Below are 20,942 nucleotides of genomic sequence, written 5' to 3' on the forward strand. Positions count from 1 at the left end.
TTTGCTGTAAATATTCTTGCATTCCTTGTTTGAGCTTTATTTAGTTTACACCAAATTGTTGTCAAACATAATCTTAAAGACTGTTTTTCCTTCAACATAAGAAATACATTTTCTGACAGGTGGCATCTCCTTTGAGCCTTCTCTTTCGCTGAAAAAAATAAAGTAATCCCCAATTTAGTCATTATTGTAAGGTCACAGTCTTAATTTTAAAGAATTTTTTGAAAGGGGTGTGTTGTTTGTTTGTTTGTTTGTTTGTTTTACTTCACAATATTTGTTGAATAGCTGAAATTTTTAAATTCAAGGATTTGTCACAATATTTAACACGGAGACTTAGAGCCTGTATTATATATTTGAAAACGTTCAGTGCATGGGATTGAAAAAAGTGGCGTTTTAAAAGGACAAAATCAGGACAAGTGTCTGTTGTAGTTCTGCGTAAACAAGAATTCAGGAAGGGACTGCAGGTATAATCTGACTTCACTGCCAGGTCCAGTAAAAGTTAGCGCCAACTTTAGATTGACATTTTGATTTTAATTAAAAACTAGCTGAAAAGAGCCTGTATTCACTGTAAGCGGTGTCTATTTTAATATTGTTATTATTAACTGTCTGCGCATAAGCACGTTAGCATATTCTCCAAAATGGCAAATAATGTGCAATAAATTAACCTTTCTTCATTTCCTTGTTTTGGGTGGTGTTTGCCTTTTTGCTATTTCTAATTTAATGAAAACTCAAAAGTCAACTCTGGATGGTTAACATGTGAAGCAGAATCAATATAAAGGTCAATCCATTAGAAAATCACAAAGTTTAAAATAAGAGACGCACACACAGGTTCTGGTGTGAGTGCGTCGAGTCTGCCTCTGTGCAGCTACAGCTGTGAGCAGTTGTAGTGGATACGATGAGGGGAGGGCGTGTGTGAAGGATTTCTTGTTTGTAGACCACAAGGAATACTCTGCAAGCAGGAGACATCAGTTTTGCCAGCGGCACAGCAGAGCAGGAGGAAGCCTGCTTGATCATCCCATCTATGCCATGTGATTTTCCTTACATCGACCCGGGGAAGAGTTCAGGCTTAAAAAGCTTAAGGTAAAGGCATGTTTTTATTAAATTGATGTGTATTTTTACAGAAATGTGGATGTTCATTGTTGCATCAATTGTGTGTTTGATGTGTAAAGGACAGTTTTAAGTAATGTTAGCGTTCAGATAGCTATCATCATACATTAAGTGTACTCTATACTGCCCAACATTTTTAAAAAGTCAACTCTGTGATATTAAATTATTGTCCATTTTCTCCTGGCTGTGCCACATAGTTCCTCCTCCCAGAGATAACGCTTCTCCCAGGCTGCTCGTACTCACTGCTGAGACAAAAGGAGTCGCCAGCCATGTGAAGCTAAAGCCATAAACCAATGAACGTGTTTAAAACATTATCTATTTTTCATCTGTTCTTGTTCTTGCTCAGTCACCTCTACAAACTGGAGCATTCCCACTCCAACATGTACACTGCAGATATTATTCATTTATAGAGTCCCAATTCTGTCTTGCAGGAGTCAGTCAAGTGTAAGAGGGTCAGTTTGTAAAGCTCCTGTGCAGAGTGCAGTGCATTTAGCACACAGAGCTATAAATCCTCTAGAAAAGTATTTCAATACAGTTTCCAGTGTGCATATTTATTGCATATTCCCATTTGCATTTGTTTGCGCTTGTCCTTTCTTTAAAACGGGACTAAAGCTTGAAGATTTGCCCACTGACACGAATCTGTCAGCATTCCACACCCATAAGTAGGATGGCAGATTTCCAGGATGCTCTGATGAGCAGTGCCTTTATCACTTCATCTGAAATGTTTCTGTGTGGCAGCAGGGGAGGAGGAAGGTGTGTTTAAAAGAGATCAAACACTCACTTTCCTTGGTTTGTTAAAGCACTTTTGAGGCCTTCATCTGTCTCCACCTTCACAGAGCCGGTCCTTCGGGAATTCAGGTTATTTTTGCTTCCTTTAAAAGTAACGGCTTCTTTTATTTATTCAGAGAGGCCAGCGCATAAAACAAGTCCACTATTTGTTGCCCCAGTTACACTGTTAGCGAAACACTGTACTATAATGTAACTGCATGATGTAGTCAGTTTGTAATTGTGCATTAATAATTCAAAAATTAAATAAATAAAGTAGGGGTAAATTTTGTTGACCTCAAATCATGTAGCAGCACCTTTATTCAGACCTTAGTAATAACTAGATATGTGACACCAGCCATGGTTTCTTGACTATTTCTTTCAAGGTCAACTTTGATTGTGGGCACTAACAGTGAAGGTCAAGGTCAAATATTTAGCCAGTCTAGATAGACAACATTAAAAATGATATCTTTAAAACTGTGGTCACTGGACCGATAACGAACAGACAGACAGACAAACAAATGGAAACGATTACATACTCCTTCCCTTCAAGAGAAAACAACTGTTTCCTGTCAGAGGGTTTAATTATACTATCAAGCATTTTAATATACATGATGCAAACATATGCTTATTTTGCACCATCAGTGTCCATGTTGGTCATGATGCCAGTTTGTTTGTTTGAGGAGTTTGGAGCATTTCTGTGGGAAGCAGTTCAAGTCAGGTGATGCTCTGCACATCACTGTTTCCTGTGATGGATCTTCACAGACCCTCAGACGTCAGAGGGCCAGTAATTTTGTAGTGCCATGTTCTTGACACTTTCTTGACATTGGCATCAATTAATTTCTTTGGTGGAAATTCATCAGATTCATACAGTTGTATTACAGCTAAAAGATAAAATACCCATCCAGGTGAACAAAGACTTTTTGGTTTTTTTTACAGATTTCATAAGTCTTAAAAAACTAAAAAAGAATGAACACAATATACATAAAATAATGATACAATTCAGGGCACAAACCCCAGTTTTCTGGGTCAAAGGTATGTGGCCTCCTAAACTGAACTGTATTGCTTTTTCTAGAATCTGCAAAGCAAAAACAATTTTCCCGTTACATACAATGCAGACTCATAAAATCAATAAGCTTCCCTCCAAAAGCAGGGATGTCATAATTTATTCATTTAGACCATTTTGTTTACTATGTAGTAGTAATCTTAAAATGATTATATTAGTATTTATTGTTTGCTAAATATTCTCATATTGTTACAAAAAAGGAAGGCCTATTTACTGGATTATTCTATATTGTTTTGGGCTCACAAAATAAACCAGCCCCAGGTGTCTGTTGTTGTGAGCTGGTGTTACATAAATAATATTGAACTGAGTCTTGCAGTCATCCTCAGTGAACAGACTACAGTTTCTAAGGTCAGAGGCTAACCTCCAGTTTTTTGTTTGGTCTCAGTGTGAAAGGCAGATTTACATGAAGAAGCAAGGAAAAGGAAACACTGCCAGCATCCCCATTTCTTCCCCAACAGGGAGCAGCAGTGTGCAGGTCTACCATGACTATGAGAAGGTGGCCTTCAAGATGCATTCTGGAAATGGTCATGCTGCAGAAAACAGTTCTCATCCCAGGAGAGACCAGCTCTCCAGCCGAGCTAGTGCCAACGTTCCAGACATCAACTCCATCAGCCACGAAGAAAAGCGCAGCACGAAAGACGAGATTGGCCACAGGAGCTTCATAAGGACGATGGAGTCAAGCAGCCAGGGCTACTCGGGGCCAGAAGACAACTCAACAGACCCACATGAGACCCTGACAGAGACTTCAACTCTGACTTTTGTGGATGGACGCAGTACGGAGGAGTCAGCAGAGAGCCGCAGTCTCCACGGAGTGGGGATGGTTTATCTCAAGGAGTTTGTGCTCATAGATGATGATGAAGACGGGGATATGTCGCTAAGAGAGAAAACAGTGACAGACGTGTCCTTGATGGATGGAAAAGCTGCAGACCTGGTGTGCAGCAGGCTTTTGTCCACCTCCAGCGGTTCAGTGTCAGAGTACAAGGAAACATCTGCTCCTGACGCGCCTCCTCCTGAGGAGCCTGAAGCTGCACATGAAAAGAAAAGCTGCTGTTTGTGCACACTTTTATGACCCTTCAGGATCTCACAGCTTTGTGTCCATCATATGAACCGTGATACTGTCTGTGATAGAAACCTGAGCAGTCACTCGTGGTATGGGAAGCAGAAGAAGATTACATTCCTGACATGCTTTTTTAGCAACCAGCAAAACATGTTCATGTTCAAACATCAACCACTAATGTGTTTCAGTCAAACTGCTTTTTCATTATAAATATGAAATGTAGGAAACAGTATGGTGCATTTGATAAAAGTTACAGTAAGAACGATTTGATACATGCATGTTTCTGCAATAAACGGCTGGTTCTTGAAATATCAGGTGCTAACAAAAAATATAAGAAATTTCAGTATTAAAATGTCCCGCCTACTTATATTACTAATGTCCCAGTTTCATTTTGTCCATTTGAGATAACGCCACCTCTAATAATTGTAACAGCAGTGCACAAAGATCACAATGACTGATCATGCAGAGAGAGTCTTAGGTTTAGGTTGCCCTGGATCCTGTTTTACAAATAGATCCTCTTTTTAACTGCATTGTTCCCTCGCCATAAAATATGTTGGCGCAATGGTTCAGTGCTCATCAACAGCTGGCGTAGGCAAAAATAACTGAGTGCCACCTGAGTGTTATTTTTATTTGGAAGGAATATGTGAAACACATTTGTCAGAACTCAAAGATACAAACTGTGTGTTTCTTTAAGATACAACCCTTTTTTCCTTACATGCGCTGTGTCCATGAACTTCTCTGGCTATTACACTACGTTTTTGTGTGTGATAATGCAGGAGCCAGTGCATTCTGATCTGCTGTTTTTATTCAGCAGCTACCTGAAAGCACAAGGTATGCATGATGTCCAGTTGTGCTACTCTCACACCAGAACGGAGCTAGTGAGTGGTTATTTTCTGCTCTTGATGTGATTTATAGTGAGAGCCTGACTGATACAAACTTAAACGATCTCTAAAGAAGGACAAATTCAGACAGACTTGATTCTTTGAGACTGTCTGGAGTTCACCTTTGGGATTATTTTAAAGGTACAGTGTGTAAAACCTCACCACTAGATGTCAGTAAATTGCAGTCAACTGGATTATATTTTGTTACCCTTTCAATTCAAGTGCATAATCCTAGCTACAGTAGCTGCTGTAGAACAATCAGCTCTGGCCACTGTTTATCTGTAGTGAGTCTAGGCTGTCAATCCCCTGTTTATTTCAGCTGTCTATATGTATCCATGTCTATTTGCTTTGGAAGAGGCTGAAGACCTTTGTGAAAGGAGCCCAAAAAGAGTCGACGAGACAGCAATGCTAAATTCTGTCCTATGGCAGTATTTCTGAGGTGAGTTCTTGAGGATATCTTTAACTTTTCTGTCAGAAAGTAGTGCTTTGAGCCTCTGTTAGGGTCTGCTCTCTCATACAATGTGAGAATGTAATCAAACTGTTTATCAGAGGAAAACTGTGTTTTTAGGGCACTTGCCCTAACATTAGCTGGTTAGCTTATAATGTTAGTTTTTAACCAGCTGTTGTTGTTTAGCCAGTTTGTTATCAGCTGTCTGGAGACTTGAGAGTTTCAAGTCTAATCTGCTGATGATAAGGAATTACCAATATCAGGAATAAATTAGCATGTTTATGCACGTTTTCATGTGTAAGAGGCCTGTCTTCAGTTCAGGGGTCGAACACATGCTTGTCACATGATGAGTTTGAGGCTGAGACAAGCTTGAACTTGTAGTCTGCTTCTTTACATGGTTTATTGTTCGTTTGTGCATGTTTTATTGAGGAAGCTCAGTTTTAAAAGGAACTATTTGGATGTTTACATCATTTGAAACCTTGCTAAATACTGTTTTCCCCTCAGACTTGAGGGAACTTATGGAAAAGAAAGGAAAAACACTTGTTCATGTTTTACATATATTGTATGTCCCATAGACTTACATAAATATAATTGTTATTTATTCATAACGGTTGGACATTTTGCATTTATTTCATGCAATATAATTCTAAGGACCAAGTATAAAGAAGTATAAATTCAGTATTGTTTTGAGTAGTAAAAATGTGAAATGTCTTGATGCGTGCTCAATCATCCAGGTAAGCAAATCCCAAAAAGTTTCCTATTGACACTTACCAGCCAGTGGACACTCTTTCAATGATGAGGATGTACACATCCTGAATGGGGAGGAAAGCTGGTTTGAGCACGAAGTCATGAGGCCATTTACGTGAAAAGGGAAAGACCATCTCTGAATCGAGGAGGGGGCCTAAAGGTACATCTTTTACCATCTTACAATGCTGTGATTAAAGCCATTCCCCAACTCTCTGTGAATGGTACTTCTGGCCACTGATCAATGGTTGTTGATCATTCGTCATGAGAATTTGCATATTAATGATCAAGGAACTGACCTCACAGCCCATTGTTCATTCAGTGGGCTGGTTTCAGTCACTGTAGAAATCTACTGTTTATAAGTTTGGGGAAACCTGCAGTCAGCTGAGACTGAAGAAGTCACTTGGATGAGTGACGAAACGTTTCTCCCACTGAAAACTCTACGTCCAGATGAACAGAATCAACCTTTTGGGGAAAATGTGAAATGTTTGAGGAGAAAATTATATAAACTGTGTATTTAAACAATCATGTACTATTGGATTGTAAGTTTATTCAGTTTTTTATTCATTTATTTTTTATTTTCTCTCTTTTCCACGTGATGTTACTCATTTGTTCAAAGGGGTCACTTCCTTGATGTTTGACTAAACTAATGGTTTTGTGATTACCCAGACCTGATGTGTGCTCACACAAACACACAGTTTTCACTTTGATCTTTAGTTTGGACAAAAATGTCTAAAACTGGCCCGTGAATATATAAACACACACACACAGACACACAGAGCCACAGCTATGAAGAGTTTAGCTTACTAATTTGAGTGACAGAAAACCCCAGTTAGGACCCTGCTGGGCAGAGAGATAGGAGCTCATCAGACTTATCTCCCCCTCCCACATCACCCACTGCAGACCCCTAGTTTCAACATAAATACAAAAACTTAAAACACCGCTTATATATTTATGGAGTCTAATCTAAGTGAGCCATCACTTAGCATCGGGTAAACTGCACTTAACCTTCATGAATCCATAAGAGCTGTGTCAGTGGTTAACACCAAACTGGTGTAATGAGGAGTTTAATATGCACAAAACTAACTGTTACAAAGTGACACCATGTTTTTTAAGAGGAAATTCAGCAGGTTTATGGGGCCAAATATAGCTGTTATCAGCTCCCACAGCTGAGTGGGCAGTCCACTGTGAGTAGTGAACGTATCATCTGCAGATGCGAGTAGTAACTGAACATGCCAGACGATGACAGCTAAAACCACAAAACTGCTAGAGGACCATTGAGAAAGGAGTTTCTTTCCCAGGGTGACCTCAGCTCACCCACTCACAATTCTGGTTATCAAATGCGCTCAGCTTAATAATGGTGCACAAGAAGGAAGTACATAAATAAAAATAAAAAAATAGAAAAAACGAAGATGAGGACGAAGAGGTTTTGTGTCGGGTGAAGTCCACGGGGAGACTGGAAGGATGGATGAAGGAACCAAAAGCATGATTGTGTTCTTTCTGCTCTTCGTTTTTTCAGGTGAGAATCCTGGTGACGTTTTTCTCCCCACAATTCTGATTTTATAATTACAACCTATGATATATATGACATAATGAACAACTTTAAGTATCAACATGATAATTGGAGAAGAGTCCTCTCTATCCTCTCAGGTAAGCCAGCAGAGGGTCAGAGTCTGTTGGATGTGTGCTCAACCTGCCATGCTAATGCCACGTGTGACGACAAGTCAGATGGCTCGGGCAAAGTTTGTAACTGCAAGTACGGCTTTGTTGGAAATGGAAGAACCTTCTGTCAAGGTAGGAAAAAAATAAATATCTGTACTGCTGCTCCAGTTAATATATTAAAAATTAATCAAGTAACTTTATGTAATGTAAAAGAGGCTGCTCATAGGGATAAACCCACAGCGAATCAGCATCCACTTGTACAGTTTTCCAAGACTCCAAACAGCTCTTTAACGACTTTATGCTAACTATTTTGGTTTCATCAAATTTATCGTTTTTTACCGCCAACATCAGGATCATTTCTAGCAACAGCAGTGATCTGTTAGCACTCTGCTGCTGCACAGCAATCAAACAGTATGTAACCAAACAGCCCACAGACTAAAACATTACACGTATCTACCTGTTGTACAGTTTTCACACGAACATCTCCACTGTCAGCATCTTGGCAGCAAAATGAGGGATGTGAGGAGAAGAGGCGGTCTGATTGACAAAGTGTTAGCCAAAGTTTTATATCACAGGCAATCATTTTAAAACAAGAGTATGACCACAATTAACAAAGTAGATGCCATTTTTATTCCATATGACCCCAAACTAGTTTTTACAGAGTTTAATGTGTTTATAGAGGTCACATCAGAAAGACTTCAATAGGTCTGGAAGTTACATGAGTTAAGGCAAAGTTTCATTGGCTTTATTTTCCTAGCCTGAAGCTATAACCATGTTTTATGCTGGCTATGCCACAGGCGAGGTTAATAAGCTGGTGAGCATGATGGAGTATTTAGCAGCTCACAAGCTACAAATATAGCTCCAAATGTTGCTTTGCTCAGTATGTTAACAACCCCTTGCTTCCTGACACTTGAAGGTATATCTTATTATAGTTTCTATCCAAGAGGCCAAAACTAGACAGAGTCTAATCCATACTCACAGCTTTATGAGGTTGTACCTGTATGGACTATTCTTGGGTAATGGTGATTTGAGCTAAATGCTAATCTGAACTGGCTAATACTCGCAGTGATCCTAATTTAGCACGTTAGCATCATATTACATTTGATTATTAGCAAAAAAAACACAAAATGCTGCTAATGCTGAGGGGTATGGAAATGGTTTAGTTACTATCCAAGAGGCCAAACCTAGACACAGCTAAATCCATACTCACAGCTCTATGAGGTTGTACCTATATGGGTTGTTCTTGGGTAAAGGTGATTTGAGCTAAATGCTAATTAGAAGTGACTAATACTCGCAGTGATGTTAATTTAGCATGTTAGCATCATATTACATTTAATAATTAGCAAAAACACAAAATGCAACTAATGCTGAGGGGTATGGAAATGGTTTAGCAAGTTTAATAAAGGCGTGAATAAGTAAGAAGTATAAAAATAATAATTACAGAGTTGTATTAATACATACCACTAAAAGGAATGAGTATTCGGGCCAGATTAAAAAACCAATTTTTTAAAAAATAGATTAAAGTCCAAATACTATTTTGAGAAAAAAGTTGAAATGTGGAGTCATATGAACTTGGAAGAGTTGGCCGGATATTGTACAAAAAATAAACTGGCTGGCAGTGGACAGATACAAGGAAACTGATGGTTACACCCTCATGCAATAAAGAGGATTTATGTTGTATCAGACAACCTGATCTTCTGATACAGCCTGCATCCTCTTTGCTCCACAGAGGTGTAACCACTGATATCCTCACATCTGTCCATTGCAGCTATTTCCTTTTGCACAGATGCAGTAAGATTCCAAGATTGTTTTTCCTTCTGAACAGATGTAGTTTTCTGCACCATCTCTTAAAAATCCAGAAGTACAGTGGGGCAAAAAAGTATTTAGTCAGCCACTGATTGTGCAAGTTCCCCCACTTAAAATGATGACAGAGGTCAGTAATTTGCACCAGAGGTACACTTCAACTGTGAGAGACAGAATGTGAAAAAAAAATCCATGAATTCACATGGTAGGATTTGTAAAGAATTTATTCGTAAATCAGGGTGGAAAATAAGTATTTGGTCACCTCAAACAAGGAAAATCTCTGGCTCTCACAGACCTGTAACGTCTTCTGTAAGAAGCTTTTCTGTCCCCCACTCGTTACCTGTATGAATGGCACCTGTTTGAACTCATCATCTGTATAAAAGACACCTGTCCACAGCCTCAAACAGTCAGACTCCAAACTCCGCCATGGCCAAGACCAAAGAGCTTTCGAAGGACACCAGGAAAAGTATTGTAGACCTGCACCAGACTGGGAAGAGTGAATCTACAATAGGCAAGCAGCTTGGTGTGAAAAAATCAACTGTGGGAGCAATCATCAGAAAATGGAAGACATACAAGACCACTGATAATCTCCCTCGATCTGGGGCTCCACGCAAGATCTCATCCCGTGGGGTCAAAATGATGATGAGAACGGTGAGCAAAGATCCCAGAACCACACGGGGGGACCTGGTGAATGACCTGCAGAGAGCTGGGACCAAAGTAACAAAGGTCACCATCAGTAACACACTACAACGGCAGGGAATCAAATCCCGCAGTGCCAGACGTGTTCCGCTGCTGAAGCCAGTGCATGTCCAGGCCCGTCTGAAGTTTGCCAGAGAGCACATGGATGATACAGCAGAGGATTGGGAGAATGTCATGTGGTCAGATGAAACCAAAGTAGAACTTTTTGGTATAAACTCAACTCGTCGTGTTTGGAGGAAGAAGAATACTGAGTTGCATCCCAAGAACACCATACCTACTGTGAAGCATGGGGGTGGAAACATCATGCTATGGGGCTGTTTTTCTGCCAAGGGGACAGGACGACTGATCCGTGTTAAGGACAGAATGAATGGGGCCATGTATCGTGAGATTTTGAGCCAAAACCTCCTTCCATCAGTGAGAACTTTGAAGATGAAACGAGGCTGGGTCTTCCAACATGACAATGATCCAAAACACACCGCCCGGGCAACAAAGGAGTGGCTCCGTAAGAAGCATTTGAAAGTCCTGGAGTGGCCTAGCCAGTCTCCAGACCTCAACCCCATAGAAAATCTGTGGCGGGAGTTGAAAGTCCGTGTTGCTCGGCGACAGCCCCAAAACATCACTGCTCTCGAGAAGATCTGCATGGAGGAATGGGCCAAAATACCAGCTACTGTGTGTGCAAACCTGGTAAAGACCTATAGTAAACGTTTGACCTCTGTTATTGCCAACAAAGGTTATGTTACAAAGTATTGAGTTGTATTTTTGTTATTGACCAAATACTTATTTTCCACCCTGATTTACGAATAAATTCTTTACAAATCCTACCATGTGGATTCATGGATTTTTTTTTCACATTCTGTCTCTCACAGTTGAAGTGTACCTCTGGTGCAAATTACTGACCTCTGTCATCATTTTAAGTGGGGGAACTTGCACAATCGGTGGCTGACTAAATACTTTTTTGCCCCACTGTATTTTGTAGAGGGTCAATGCTAATTTCATTAGGGAGATTTGAAACAACAACTTATTTATTAAAATACTTAAAAAAAAATTCTTTTTTAGTTTATTCTTTTAAAAAGTATATATTTTAACCATAATATTCTATCATGCAGTTACTTATCTCACATTATTTGGGTTTATGAAAATGTCTATAAACTCTAATGGTAATTATTCCCATGGACCTTTTCCACACCTTTGACTTGCAGAAAAAAAATTCTTATTGATCGTTTTCTTTGTTTCTCCAGACAAAGATGAGTGTCAGATAGGATCCAGTAAGATCTGTGGCCAGCACACCACTTGTCACAACACTTTTGGCAGCTACTACTGTACTTGTCTGGCCGGCTACAGCCCTTCTAACAACATGGCTGTTTTCATCCCAAATGATGGCACCCACTGCCAGGGTGAGTTTGCGCTGTACCCAGGGTTTTTTAAGCAACACCTATGATATTAGAAATACATTATTAAATGAGCAAATTTTAAGCCACATGTTCATCATCTCTCTTTGGCTGTGCAGACATTGATGAGTGCGGGATCACAGGGCAGTGTGGAGAGGGAGCTCAATGCAGGAATCTTGAGGGCAGCTTTGACTGCAGCTGCCAGGTTGGATACAAAATCCACAATGGAGTAGAACCCTTTAACCCACTGAGAGACAAAGCTTCCTGCAAAGGTGCGCTCATATGTATTTATAGGACATTTTGTCACTCATCTAGAGTTCTGGTGTAATGTCAAAAATATATGGCTCTCGGTTTGGCTCTGCCACACTACTATCTGGTTACTATTATAATGAAGGCCAATGTGAAGGTTCTCAGTCATCCAGGCCATGGTAGTCTAAGGTGCTTGGACAGAAAAGTGTCTGGACTTCTTTAAGTTTCTTGAAGACATTTCATCTCATCCAAGAAGCTTCTTCAGTTCTAAGAGCAATTGGTGGAGACTCCCAGATTTTTAAGCCCTTTTGGGAGTGTCCCAAAGAGGGCCCAGGGCCCCTAATCACACAAGCCAAGGTGTGAAAATGGGTGTGGGTCACAATCAGCCAAGGTTTCCAGTGAACCCATTGTGAAACCTAACCCCACCCTGTCATGTGATTTATTGAGAACAAATGACCCAGGATGTGAGTGGGCGTTAAGTCGTCTGAGAAGGGATCTCACAACTGGATTATAGATGGCAGACAGTTGGTGTTGTAAGCCCCGCCCTCTGTTCAAAGATGGTTGTTCACAGTGGACATAGACGGCTTCTTTCACTCCTCTTTCAAACCATCTGTCTTCTCTGTCCAAAATGTGAACACTGACATCCTCGAAAGAGTGACCTCTGACCTTTAGATGCAAACGTACAGCTGAGTCTTGACCTGTCGAGGTTGCTCTATGTTGTGCCATGCGTTTATGAAGTTGCTGGCCCAAGGTGTTTGGAAATGTTGTAGGTGTTGTGAGGTAAGATGCCTGAAGAAGCCTCTCAGATGAGAGATGAAACATCGTCAGGACACTTAAAGAAGTCCAGACGCTTTTCTTACCAAGCTCCTTAGACAATGACAGTCAATCTTGAATTAAATCCATGCAACCAGTTGCTGTAAAGAAAAGCTGGATGTAAACCTAAGTTGTGTATAATCCTGTCCTGCTCAGTTGTTAACTGTGGCCCACCTGCACTACTGGAGGACACGGTGCTAGTGCCAGTCACAGGAACTACGTACAGCAGCGTGGCCACATTCATCTGCGATGAAGGCTTTGTGTGGAGGAGGGGAGACAACAGCTCTGTGTGTGGTGCTGAGGGTCTGTGGAGCAAACCTGACATGGTCTGTGAAGGTAATGAAACTCTTTGGTGCTTGTAGCTGTTGTGATGTTCGGCTCTGCTTAACATTATGTGTTTTAAAATGCATTCACTGATATTTTCATGCTAACACTGGAGACAACACTGTGAATCTCAAGGTGATTATCTGCCAAATTTTTACTTATTCAGAGGATTTCAGGATCATTAAGCTCATTACTCTTTTGTTTGGGTCACTTTTGATGAGGTACCCATTTAAAAATACATCATTAAAGGTCCTTATTGTACATTTGTCTGTTTAAAAATATGTTAACCCTCTCAGAATTAACAATGACTTTTTACAGATGTGAAGAAACAAGCGCAATAATTTTATTTCCACAGCATCTATGAAATGTGCGAGATATGAACTGAAGCTGAACGAGAGCCGCACGTGATACCAATTGGTACCACAAGATACATTTGAATGTAACCTTTATTTTCCAGGCTAGTCATTCAAGGGACACAAAAGCAAAGCCTGATGAGGAAATCGAGAGATTAGAAACAGCAGCACATATCAGAAAATATCTGAACACATCCACTGGTGAAATGCTGCCCCCTGGTGCTGAAAGTTTTGTTAAATTCCATAAACAGAAATGACTAAAACCTTAAAGTCATGTGTCACATTGGAGAGTGTATTAATGCTGATTTTCTTCCTAATATGCTTATAAACCTAAAAAATGTTTAGTTTAGGTTTTTTTTGCTGAAACAAGTTACTCTAATACTTGTTAAGAGTATTAATGCATTATTTTTACTAATGTAAAAACTTGCTTAATAATAATAATAATAATATTTGCATGTTTTTTCCAACATCCAGAGAGTTTTAGCCAGTGACAGGATTGTTTATGAAATGGATCAGTTTGAGTTGTTGGAGATTTTCAGGTGAAAACATTTTCACGCAGCATGTCACTTTGGCTCCCAGAGGTTGACTGTGGTTCTCCACCTGCCGTCCCTCACTCACGCTTGCTGTGGAATAAAAGCACAAGGATGGGCACTGAGGTGGTTTATCAGTGTAACTCTGGATATCATAATGTTGGAAAGGGAAATGTCTCCATCTGCACTGCAGCTGGACAGTGGGCGGGTCCATCTGTGCTCTGCCGAGGTACTGTCACTGTACTTTCATGCTGATGAGGACTATTTCTAATCGAAAATGATTGACTGACCGAATTAATCTGAATCCTTTGTGTTACGTTGTTGTGGTGATTGTCGTTCCTTGTAGAGATCTTGTGTGGAAATCCTCCTGTAATTGAATTCACTGGGCAGGTGTGGAGTTATAACTCCACCCCTGGCAGCACTGTGCTCTATTTCTGTAAAGACGGCTTTTATAACAAAGGAGGAAATAATGTATCCACCTGTCAGGAAAATGGTCAGTGGACATCCCCAACTTTGTCATGCCAAGGTAATCAAACAATGGATTGTTTTCTAATGAAAAAAAAAACAGCATTAAATTATTAAATTCAATTCAATTTTATATAGCGCCGAAAAAACAACTGTCACCTCAAGGCACTTTATATTAACCACTTGGTGACAGTGGGAAAGAAAAACCCTCTTTCAACCAGGCTAAGAGGAGGAAGACGGGAAAACATCATAAGGACTTTTGAAAAAAAACAAATAATTAAATAAAGGTTTAATGTAGAGATTTAATGAGATAATTCAAGATTAAAGAGATTTTTTAAAGGTGGCACTCAGTAACTGCATTTCGTTGCCCTGTACCTGTGCATGTGCAATGACAATAAAGTTGAATTCTATTCTATTCTATTCTATTCTATTCTAAATTGTCAATTTTAAAAAGTCACTTGATTTTAAGACCCGGTCGGTCCCCTTTGATTATACCTGTTTCTCTTGCTATGACAAACTAAACTATATTGTTCAATATCTTATTGTGAAGTAAATTAAAATGTCTTGTGCTTTCAGTTGTTTTTATAATCCTCCATAACTCCCCTTGTGTATCATATCCCGTCATAGAGATATTATGTGGGAATCCTCCAAATCTGCCTCACACTGGACAAGTGTGGAAAGGTAGCTCCACCCCAGGAAGCACTGTAATTTACTACTGTAAAAAAGAATTTTATCACAGTGACGGAAACAATGTTTCAGTGTGCACAATTAATGGTTACTGGACAAAACCAGATATCTCATGCAAAGGTAACATCTTTCTTCTGGCGCTCTCGAGACACAAATAACTGTTTATTTTCTTCTGTTAAATGATAGATTTTTTTTCATCTGTAGAAGTTGACTGTGGCAAGCCCCCACTCATCCCTAATTCAGTCATGCACTGGGATAAAATTTCCACTGTGGGCTCAAAGGTTATTTATCAGTGTAAACCTGGATATCTCAGTGCTGGAACAGGGAATGTATCTGTTTGTAGTGCCAGTGGAAAATGGGATGGAGCACCGATCCTTTGTCAAGGTGACATTTAGCTATAAACTTGTGTGTTAATTACTGTAAAGTCATTTTAAACCCCTGTGCAGTTTAACCATACACAATTCAAAACTCATTGAAGCATTGCTGACAACATACATCTAGCTATTATCACCCACAATGACCAGCTTTCTTTTTGTTGTAGAAATCAACTGTTGGGAGCCTGTTTTAAAACCCAATGCTAAAATGTTATGGGATGGCACATCACGCATTGGTAGTGTGGTTTATTACCAGTGTGCAGAGGGATATTACACCAGGAGCCTGAGAAACTACTCAGTATGTGGAGAAAACGGACTATGGGAGGATATTGATCTGTGGTGTGAAGGTGCAGATTATTACGTAATGCATGTTCAGGGGCTGTTGTTGTCGTTGTTATGGAAAAAAGGCATGTTTGATGGAGGATTGGACAGTGTGTCTGTCTTGTTGCATTTCTTTATAGCCCACAGTCTGTGCTCATTCATGTCTGTGTGTCAGACAGAAATAAGCTGTGGTCCCCCAGTAGCCCTCCCCCACGCTAACCTCCTGTGGGGCCACAACAGCACACCAGGCAGCACTGTGCTGTATGAGTGTATGGAAGGATTTTACCAGGAGAGTGGGAATAATATGTCAACATGTTCACTATCAGGAAAGTGGGGGGAAGTATCTATAAAGTGCAAAGGTAGAGTAACGATCTCTCTGTATCTGTTCAGCAGTGGGAGCATGATTATTTCTGATTATTAGCATGCTGTTTATGTGTTTGCATGCTTATTAATTTGTTTGTCCCTGCATGCTCTGTGGGTCTTAATATTTTTCTTTATTTCTAGGATTTTGGTTTCCTTTAGGTGCATGCTGAAAAAACAATGAATAGCACTATTTCTGAGTCATTAAACAATTCACTCTTGCTATTTTCCAGCTAAATGTGGCCCAGCTCCTTTTCTTGCCAACTCAGAGGTCGTGTGGCATAATAGAAGTGTTGTGATCCACCGCTGCGTGGCAGGATATCACAGCTGGAGGGGAAGCAATGTCTCTGTGTGCGGGAGCTCCGGGGAGTGGCAGAAAGCTACTCTGAGATGCATAGGTAAGTGTCAGCATACAGTTAAAGCCACAGTTCTCATTGTTTCATTACAGTCATCTGGAGGAGATTCCAATTGTTTAACTTGTATTTAGTAGCTTTTCAGTGCATCTTTCATTATGGCCCAAAGAGATTCTGATGCAAGTTAACAAGGCTGAAAAGCCCCCAAAAAGGAAAACCTTTCATAATACCCAGATCAACAACCGGTATTGGTAAAACAGATTACTGGCCTTCAGAATACTCAGTATTCTTAAAAGAAAGGACTGTGCTGGCCAAAAGGCCTGAAAGACTGCAGAAGACAACTAAAGTGGCTGACTGCATAATTTTCATTACATCTAGCCAACATAAGAACATTCTTGATGAGGTAGGTGAATGATTGTTAAAGTCTGCAACCAAGAAATTCTTTCATGGATGGAAATATAGTGTGTTTACAACAAGGTGCAAACCACTGGTTACACTCAAGAACAAGAAGGCCAGATTAGTCCTTGTCTGAAAAAACAAACTAGAGGTTGATCGGTTCTGGCAAAGATTCTTTTGATGCAAGAAAGAGATTAAATTGTACCTTAATGATGGCAAGAGAAAAGAAGGGAAGAGAATGAAAGGAACTGCTCATGTTCCAAAGCACAGCACACCATCTGTTAAACACGACAGAGCCAATGCTTTAGCATGGGATGGCTGCCAGTGGAATCAGGTCTTTAGTGTATGATTGATGACATGACTGTTGATAAAAGTAGCAGGATGAATTCTAAAGTGTACAAGGCGCTACTCTCTACTCAGATTCAGCCACATGCTGCACAACAGACTGGATCGTGCTTCACAGTACATGTGGATAATGATCTAAAGCGTAGCTTTATGTTGCAAAGAAATGGGATATTCTTCAGTGGCCAAGTAAATCAGCTGATCTCAGTCCAATGGAGCATGGTTTTTATTAACTGAAGACAGAACTGATGGAAGAGTGCAGTATAATTGTCATACGCTTTGTGGATTGTTGCTTTTTACAGAATCAAAGACAGGAGGCAGAGAGAAAACTCAGTGTAAGCTTTGATTTTGATTTCCCAGGTGTTAAACAAAGTTCAGAGTCCACAGAGCAGTTTACAGAAAACTAGGAATCCATAGATCAGGAAATACTAAGAATTCCAAACACAAGCAAACTCAGCACTAGATGATCCACAGTTAGAGGGATGACTTGACAAAGGACAAGGAGAAGCTGAAACAATAAATACAAGAGTTGGTGGGGGAAAGGAAACACAGCTGAAAATAATGATGGAAGATGAGAAAAGGGAAGTAAAATAAAACAGGAAGTAATTACTCAGAGACAAAAGACTAACATAATACGACACAATAGAAAGAATAAGAAAATAAGTGACTGTGCCAAATAACCCTAAAGCAGAATATTAATGAAATAATCATTAACCAAAACAAATAATTGAGGCTCAGGATACTAAGAAATGTGATCATCAACCACAATCAAACTAAGAACCAAATGGAACATTAAATAATAAACAAGAATTACATCCACAAATTAAACACTGGTTCTGAAACCCAGGACCATAACAATAATAATACAGTACAACAACTGCATGACTGTCCATGACCAGCCTGTAGTGGGTAAATACTGTGGTTGACATGTTCATTATATCCCACAAAATGCTTTTTTTTTCATCCACAGAAATCAAACCACCTATCAATCACCTGCTTATTTTTAATGAAAGCTGCCTGCAGTGGAAAGCAGAAAAGTACGAGGAGGACACAGAGGTTTACAAGGTCAGATAAAACATCACCTACCTTCTTTAGCAACCAGGACTTTTCTCCATGACACATTTGGTTTAAACTTTCTAGGTGACTTACACTGGATCCAGGGACTACCAGAGATCCTTTTATGACAAAAGGAAGAGATTTCTGAGCTCCAAAGCAGACCAGCTGAAGCTCTGCCTTGGCTTGCTTCCAGTCACAAACTATAGCATCACCATCACTGCAACATCTGCCAAGTTCACAGCCTCTGTCACCACAAACACCAGTCTACCAGGTAGCAATTTAACCTCCACTCTGCTGTAGTCTGATAAAATTATTTCCAATCAATGTACCAAATATATTTCATAAATAAATAAAAGTATTGTGCATTTTATTCTCTTTGGTCCCTTTATACTAAGCAAAATACTTTATAATATGATCTTAATCAATAGTACCTCCAGGACCAGTTGTCTACTACAGGGAATTTGACACTCCTCTACCAACGTTGAGTCTGCGCAGATCACCCAACACACTGGACTTAATAAGGTATCAGCATGGCAAGGGGAAAGATATCTGATATCTCTGAATCCTTTCCAAACAAAATCATGAAATGTTGCATGTTAGAGTTAATTTTTTTGTCTTTTTTCTCCCAGTTTGTACCAAGTGTTTGTGCTTCCTGTAGAGGGGTTTATGATGTTTAACTGTTCCTCTCCTGCAATCGTGCCGCCTTTGAGCACACTTAAGTCACCAGCGGAGTACATCACTGCTCAGTTTGAAGTCCATCGTGTTGGAACAGAGATGAATCTTACTATAGGAGATGGGCTGCTCTATGGTGGCTTTTATAATGCACCACTGGAGAGTGGCAAGAACTATTATATCATTTTACGGGCTGTCAGTCAGTGGAAATCGGTGAGTGCAGCTATTCTATGGTTAAAAAGTAATGACTGAATATGTTCGACGGACTTTAGCTGCATGTCTTCTCTCCTAGGCCTTAAAAAGTTCCTGTGTCCTGTGGGCTAAAGTAACAGGTAATGCACTGTGAAGCAGTCAGCAAGATCATTTTATCCACCATTATGACACTCTCAATTTACCCCAGTTTCCAAAGTGTCACTTAGTCACAGAGACTTTCTTCATTCCAGCTACATCGTACGCTCTGAGGGTTTCATCGCTGTCTGCTGTAGCTACCATAGGGCTGGTTGCCGTGGTTATTTGGGGAGGCTACAGTATCCACTGGTATGGAAGATGGCACACACTTCATTACATTTCATTTTCACACTATTAACATAATTTCATGTCTAAGTAGACACACTGATCCATCAGTATATTAGTATAATGATCTATAGTCATAGTTATAGCATAACGTCCCTCTGTCCTTGTTTCCAGGTGTTTCAAGAAGACATGATGCTCCTGAGTGCTGACGTGCTCTAATACTGTCCTGAGTTTCTAGCAGTACATTTTGTAAATAGTTATTATTTTATATTAAATATTATCACCATATTAAACTTATTAAAATCATTTTTTGACACAGACTCACATTGTGATTATTGGGTGTGCAGAGGTCCTCTCTTCTGTTCCAGGATCTCAGGGTCAGTTTATGATACTAAAGTCCTTTAAGAAGCAAGTCTTTCCTGTCTGCAGAGCACATTAAAATGTGTCAGAGCACTCATCAGGACACAGAAAGTGTGTGAGCAGAATGTCTCTCAACTTCTGGAAGACTATGTCCGGGTCAATGGTGTGATGAAGAAGAGACTTGGCTTCCACACGTTGACCTGTTGTTTGCTGGTCATCAGTGAAACCAAACATCCTTGGTGATGTGGGCCCTCTTAGTTCTACTCTGTTTTGTGATGCAGTCGTGGTTTTGGATTAACGTTGCACAGTTTTGACACACCACTCAAGAAATGCTCTGAATGTCATAGAAATGCTCGTAGAGAAAGAAAGAAAGTGCAGACAATGTAAAGTGTATATAAATATATATATACCCCTCACACTTTGAAAGTCTTATCTCACACTACAGCTGCAGTGCAAACTCACATATCCCTTTTTGGAGTAAAGATCCTTCAAAGATGGGAAGAGTGACACGATTCCAAGTGCATGAAACTCCTTTGTCACTTTAGTTAGAGTTCTCCTGCAAAAGCAGAAGTGTTGTTTGTGATGAGATTCTTACCAGTTTGAAAAATGAATGGAATAAACATCATGCCTCTTACCCTTCCTTTTCATGCATGTGAGCTACAATGATCTTCACCATTAATCGCCTGGTGGAATCTTTCAAACTCCCAGTTTATTCATACTCATGGATGACAGTCACCCCTGCTGGTTTGGAAGTTGGAATCTGCGCCACTGTCTAAATAAATTTGATACAAACCACAAAACAACTGACCAAAAAAGGAGACAATTTTAACCCAAACAACTATTTGTTTTCCTCTAATCTGTTTTATCTTCGTGTTTAAGCTTTTTCAAGTAATGGTCACTAAAGAGCCAAGTGTGAGCCTATTAAGTAATGTATCAGAATCAGAATACTTTATTGATCCCTAGGGGAAATTATTTTGGTTACAGTGCTCCAGTTCAAACAGTAACAAAGACAGACAGTACAAAAAGTAAGGAATAGCACAATACATACAATATATACATGCATATACATATATATATATATACATATAAGTTACTTATTGATAAATAGCTGAATAAGAAAGAGCATGTGCAAAAAGGGTGTAGCTATTGCAGTAAGT

The 20,942-nt window shown here is 39.8% G+C and overlaps 2 protein-coding genes across 10 annotated transcripts; both read left to right on the forward strand.

The window, feature by feature from the left end:
- Window positions 1-830: 830 nt before the first annotated feature.
- On the forward strand, window positions 831-4,364 carry LOC113033725 (uncharacterized). Its single transcript, XM_026187784.2, has 2 exons — window positions 831-1,077; window positions 3,321-4,364. Exon 2 carries the CDS (start codon window positions 3,339-3,341, stop codon window positions 4,002-4,004), a length of 666 nt encoding a protein of 221 aa, XP_026043569.1. The 5' UTR covers window positions 831-1,077; window positions 3,321-3,338; the 3' UTR covers window positions 4,005-4,364.
- On the forward strand, window positions 4,017-19,745 carry susd1 (sushi domain containing 1). Of its 9 annotated transcripts, none has more exons than XM_080287520.1 (19): window positions 4,017-5,312; window positions 6,056-7,584; window positions 7,716-7,859; window positions 11,468-11,623; window positions 11,737-11,889; window positions 12,836-13,015; window positions 13,936-14,115; window positions 14,233-14,412; window positions 14,979-15,158; window positions 15,243-15,422; window positions 15,580-16,092; window positions 16,327-16,491; window positions 18,155-18,249; window positions 18,325-18,511; window positions 18,669-18,762; window positions 18,870-19,125; window positions 19,205-19,244; window positions 19,356-19,449; window positions 19,600-19,745. In XM_080287520.1, the coding sequence occupies exons 2-19, from the start codon at window positions 7,530-7,532 to the stop codon at window positions 19,616-19,618; spliced, it is 2,871 nt and encodes a 956-aa protein (XP_080143646.1). In that variant the 5' UTR covers window positions 4,017-5,312; window positions 6,056-7,529; the 3' UTR covers window positions 19,619-19,745. The 9 variants fall into 9 exon arrangements, with proteins under 9 accessions (XP_080143646.1, XP_080143647.1, XP_080143650.1 ...); XM_080287521.1 differs by having other exon boundaries at window positions 6,096-7,584; XM_080287524.1 differs by lacking the exon at window positions 4,017-5,312 and having other exon boundaries at window positions 6,875-7,584; window positions 7,696-7,859; window positions 15,580-15,819; window positions 15,913-16,092.
- The last annotated feature ends 1,197 nt before the right edge of the window (window positions 19,746-20,942 follow it).

This window comes from Astatotilapia calliptera, chromosome 12, assembly GCF_964374335.1.
Source record: "Astatotilapia calliptera chromosome 12, fAstCal68.1, whole genome shotgun sequence".
NCBI lineage: Eukaryota > Metazoa > Chordata > Actinopteri > Cichliformes > Cichlidae > Astatotilapia > Astatotilapia calliptera.

What these genes read in the sequence shown, in the direction of transcription:
- LOC113033725 (XM_026187784.2), top strand. Translation starts at nt 3,339, where the DNA reads ATGAAGAAGCAAGGAAAAGGAAACACTGCCAGCATCCCCATTTCTTCC.
- susd1 (XM_080287520.1), top strand. Translation starts at nt 7,530, where the DNA reads ATGGATGAAGGAACCAAAAGCATGATTGTGTTCTTTCTGCTCTTCGTT. An exon ending in ACCAGATATCTCATGCAAAG is followed by an intron (nt 15,159 to 15,242) that starts GTAACATCTTTC and finishes TTTCATCTGTAG; the next exon opens with AAGTTGACTGTGGCAAGCCC. An exon ending in CTGTCAGTCAGTGGAAATCG is followed by an intron (nt 19,126 to 19,204) that starts GTGAGTGCAGCT and finishes CTTCTCTCCTAG; the next exon opens with GCCTTAAAAAGTTCCTGTGT.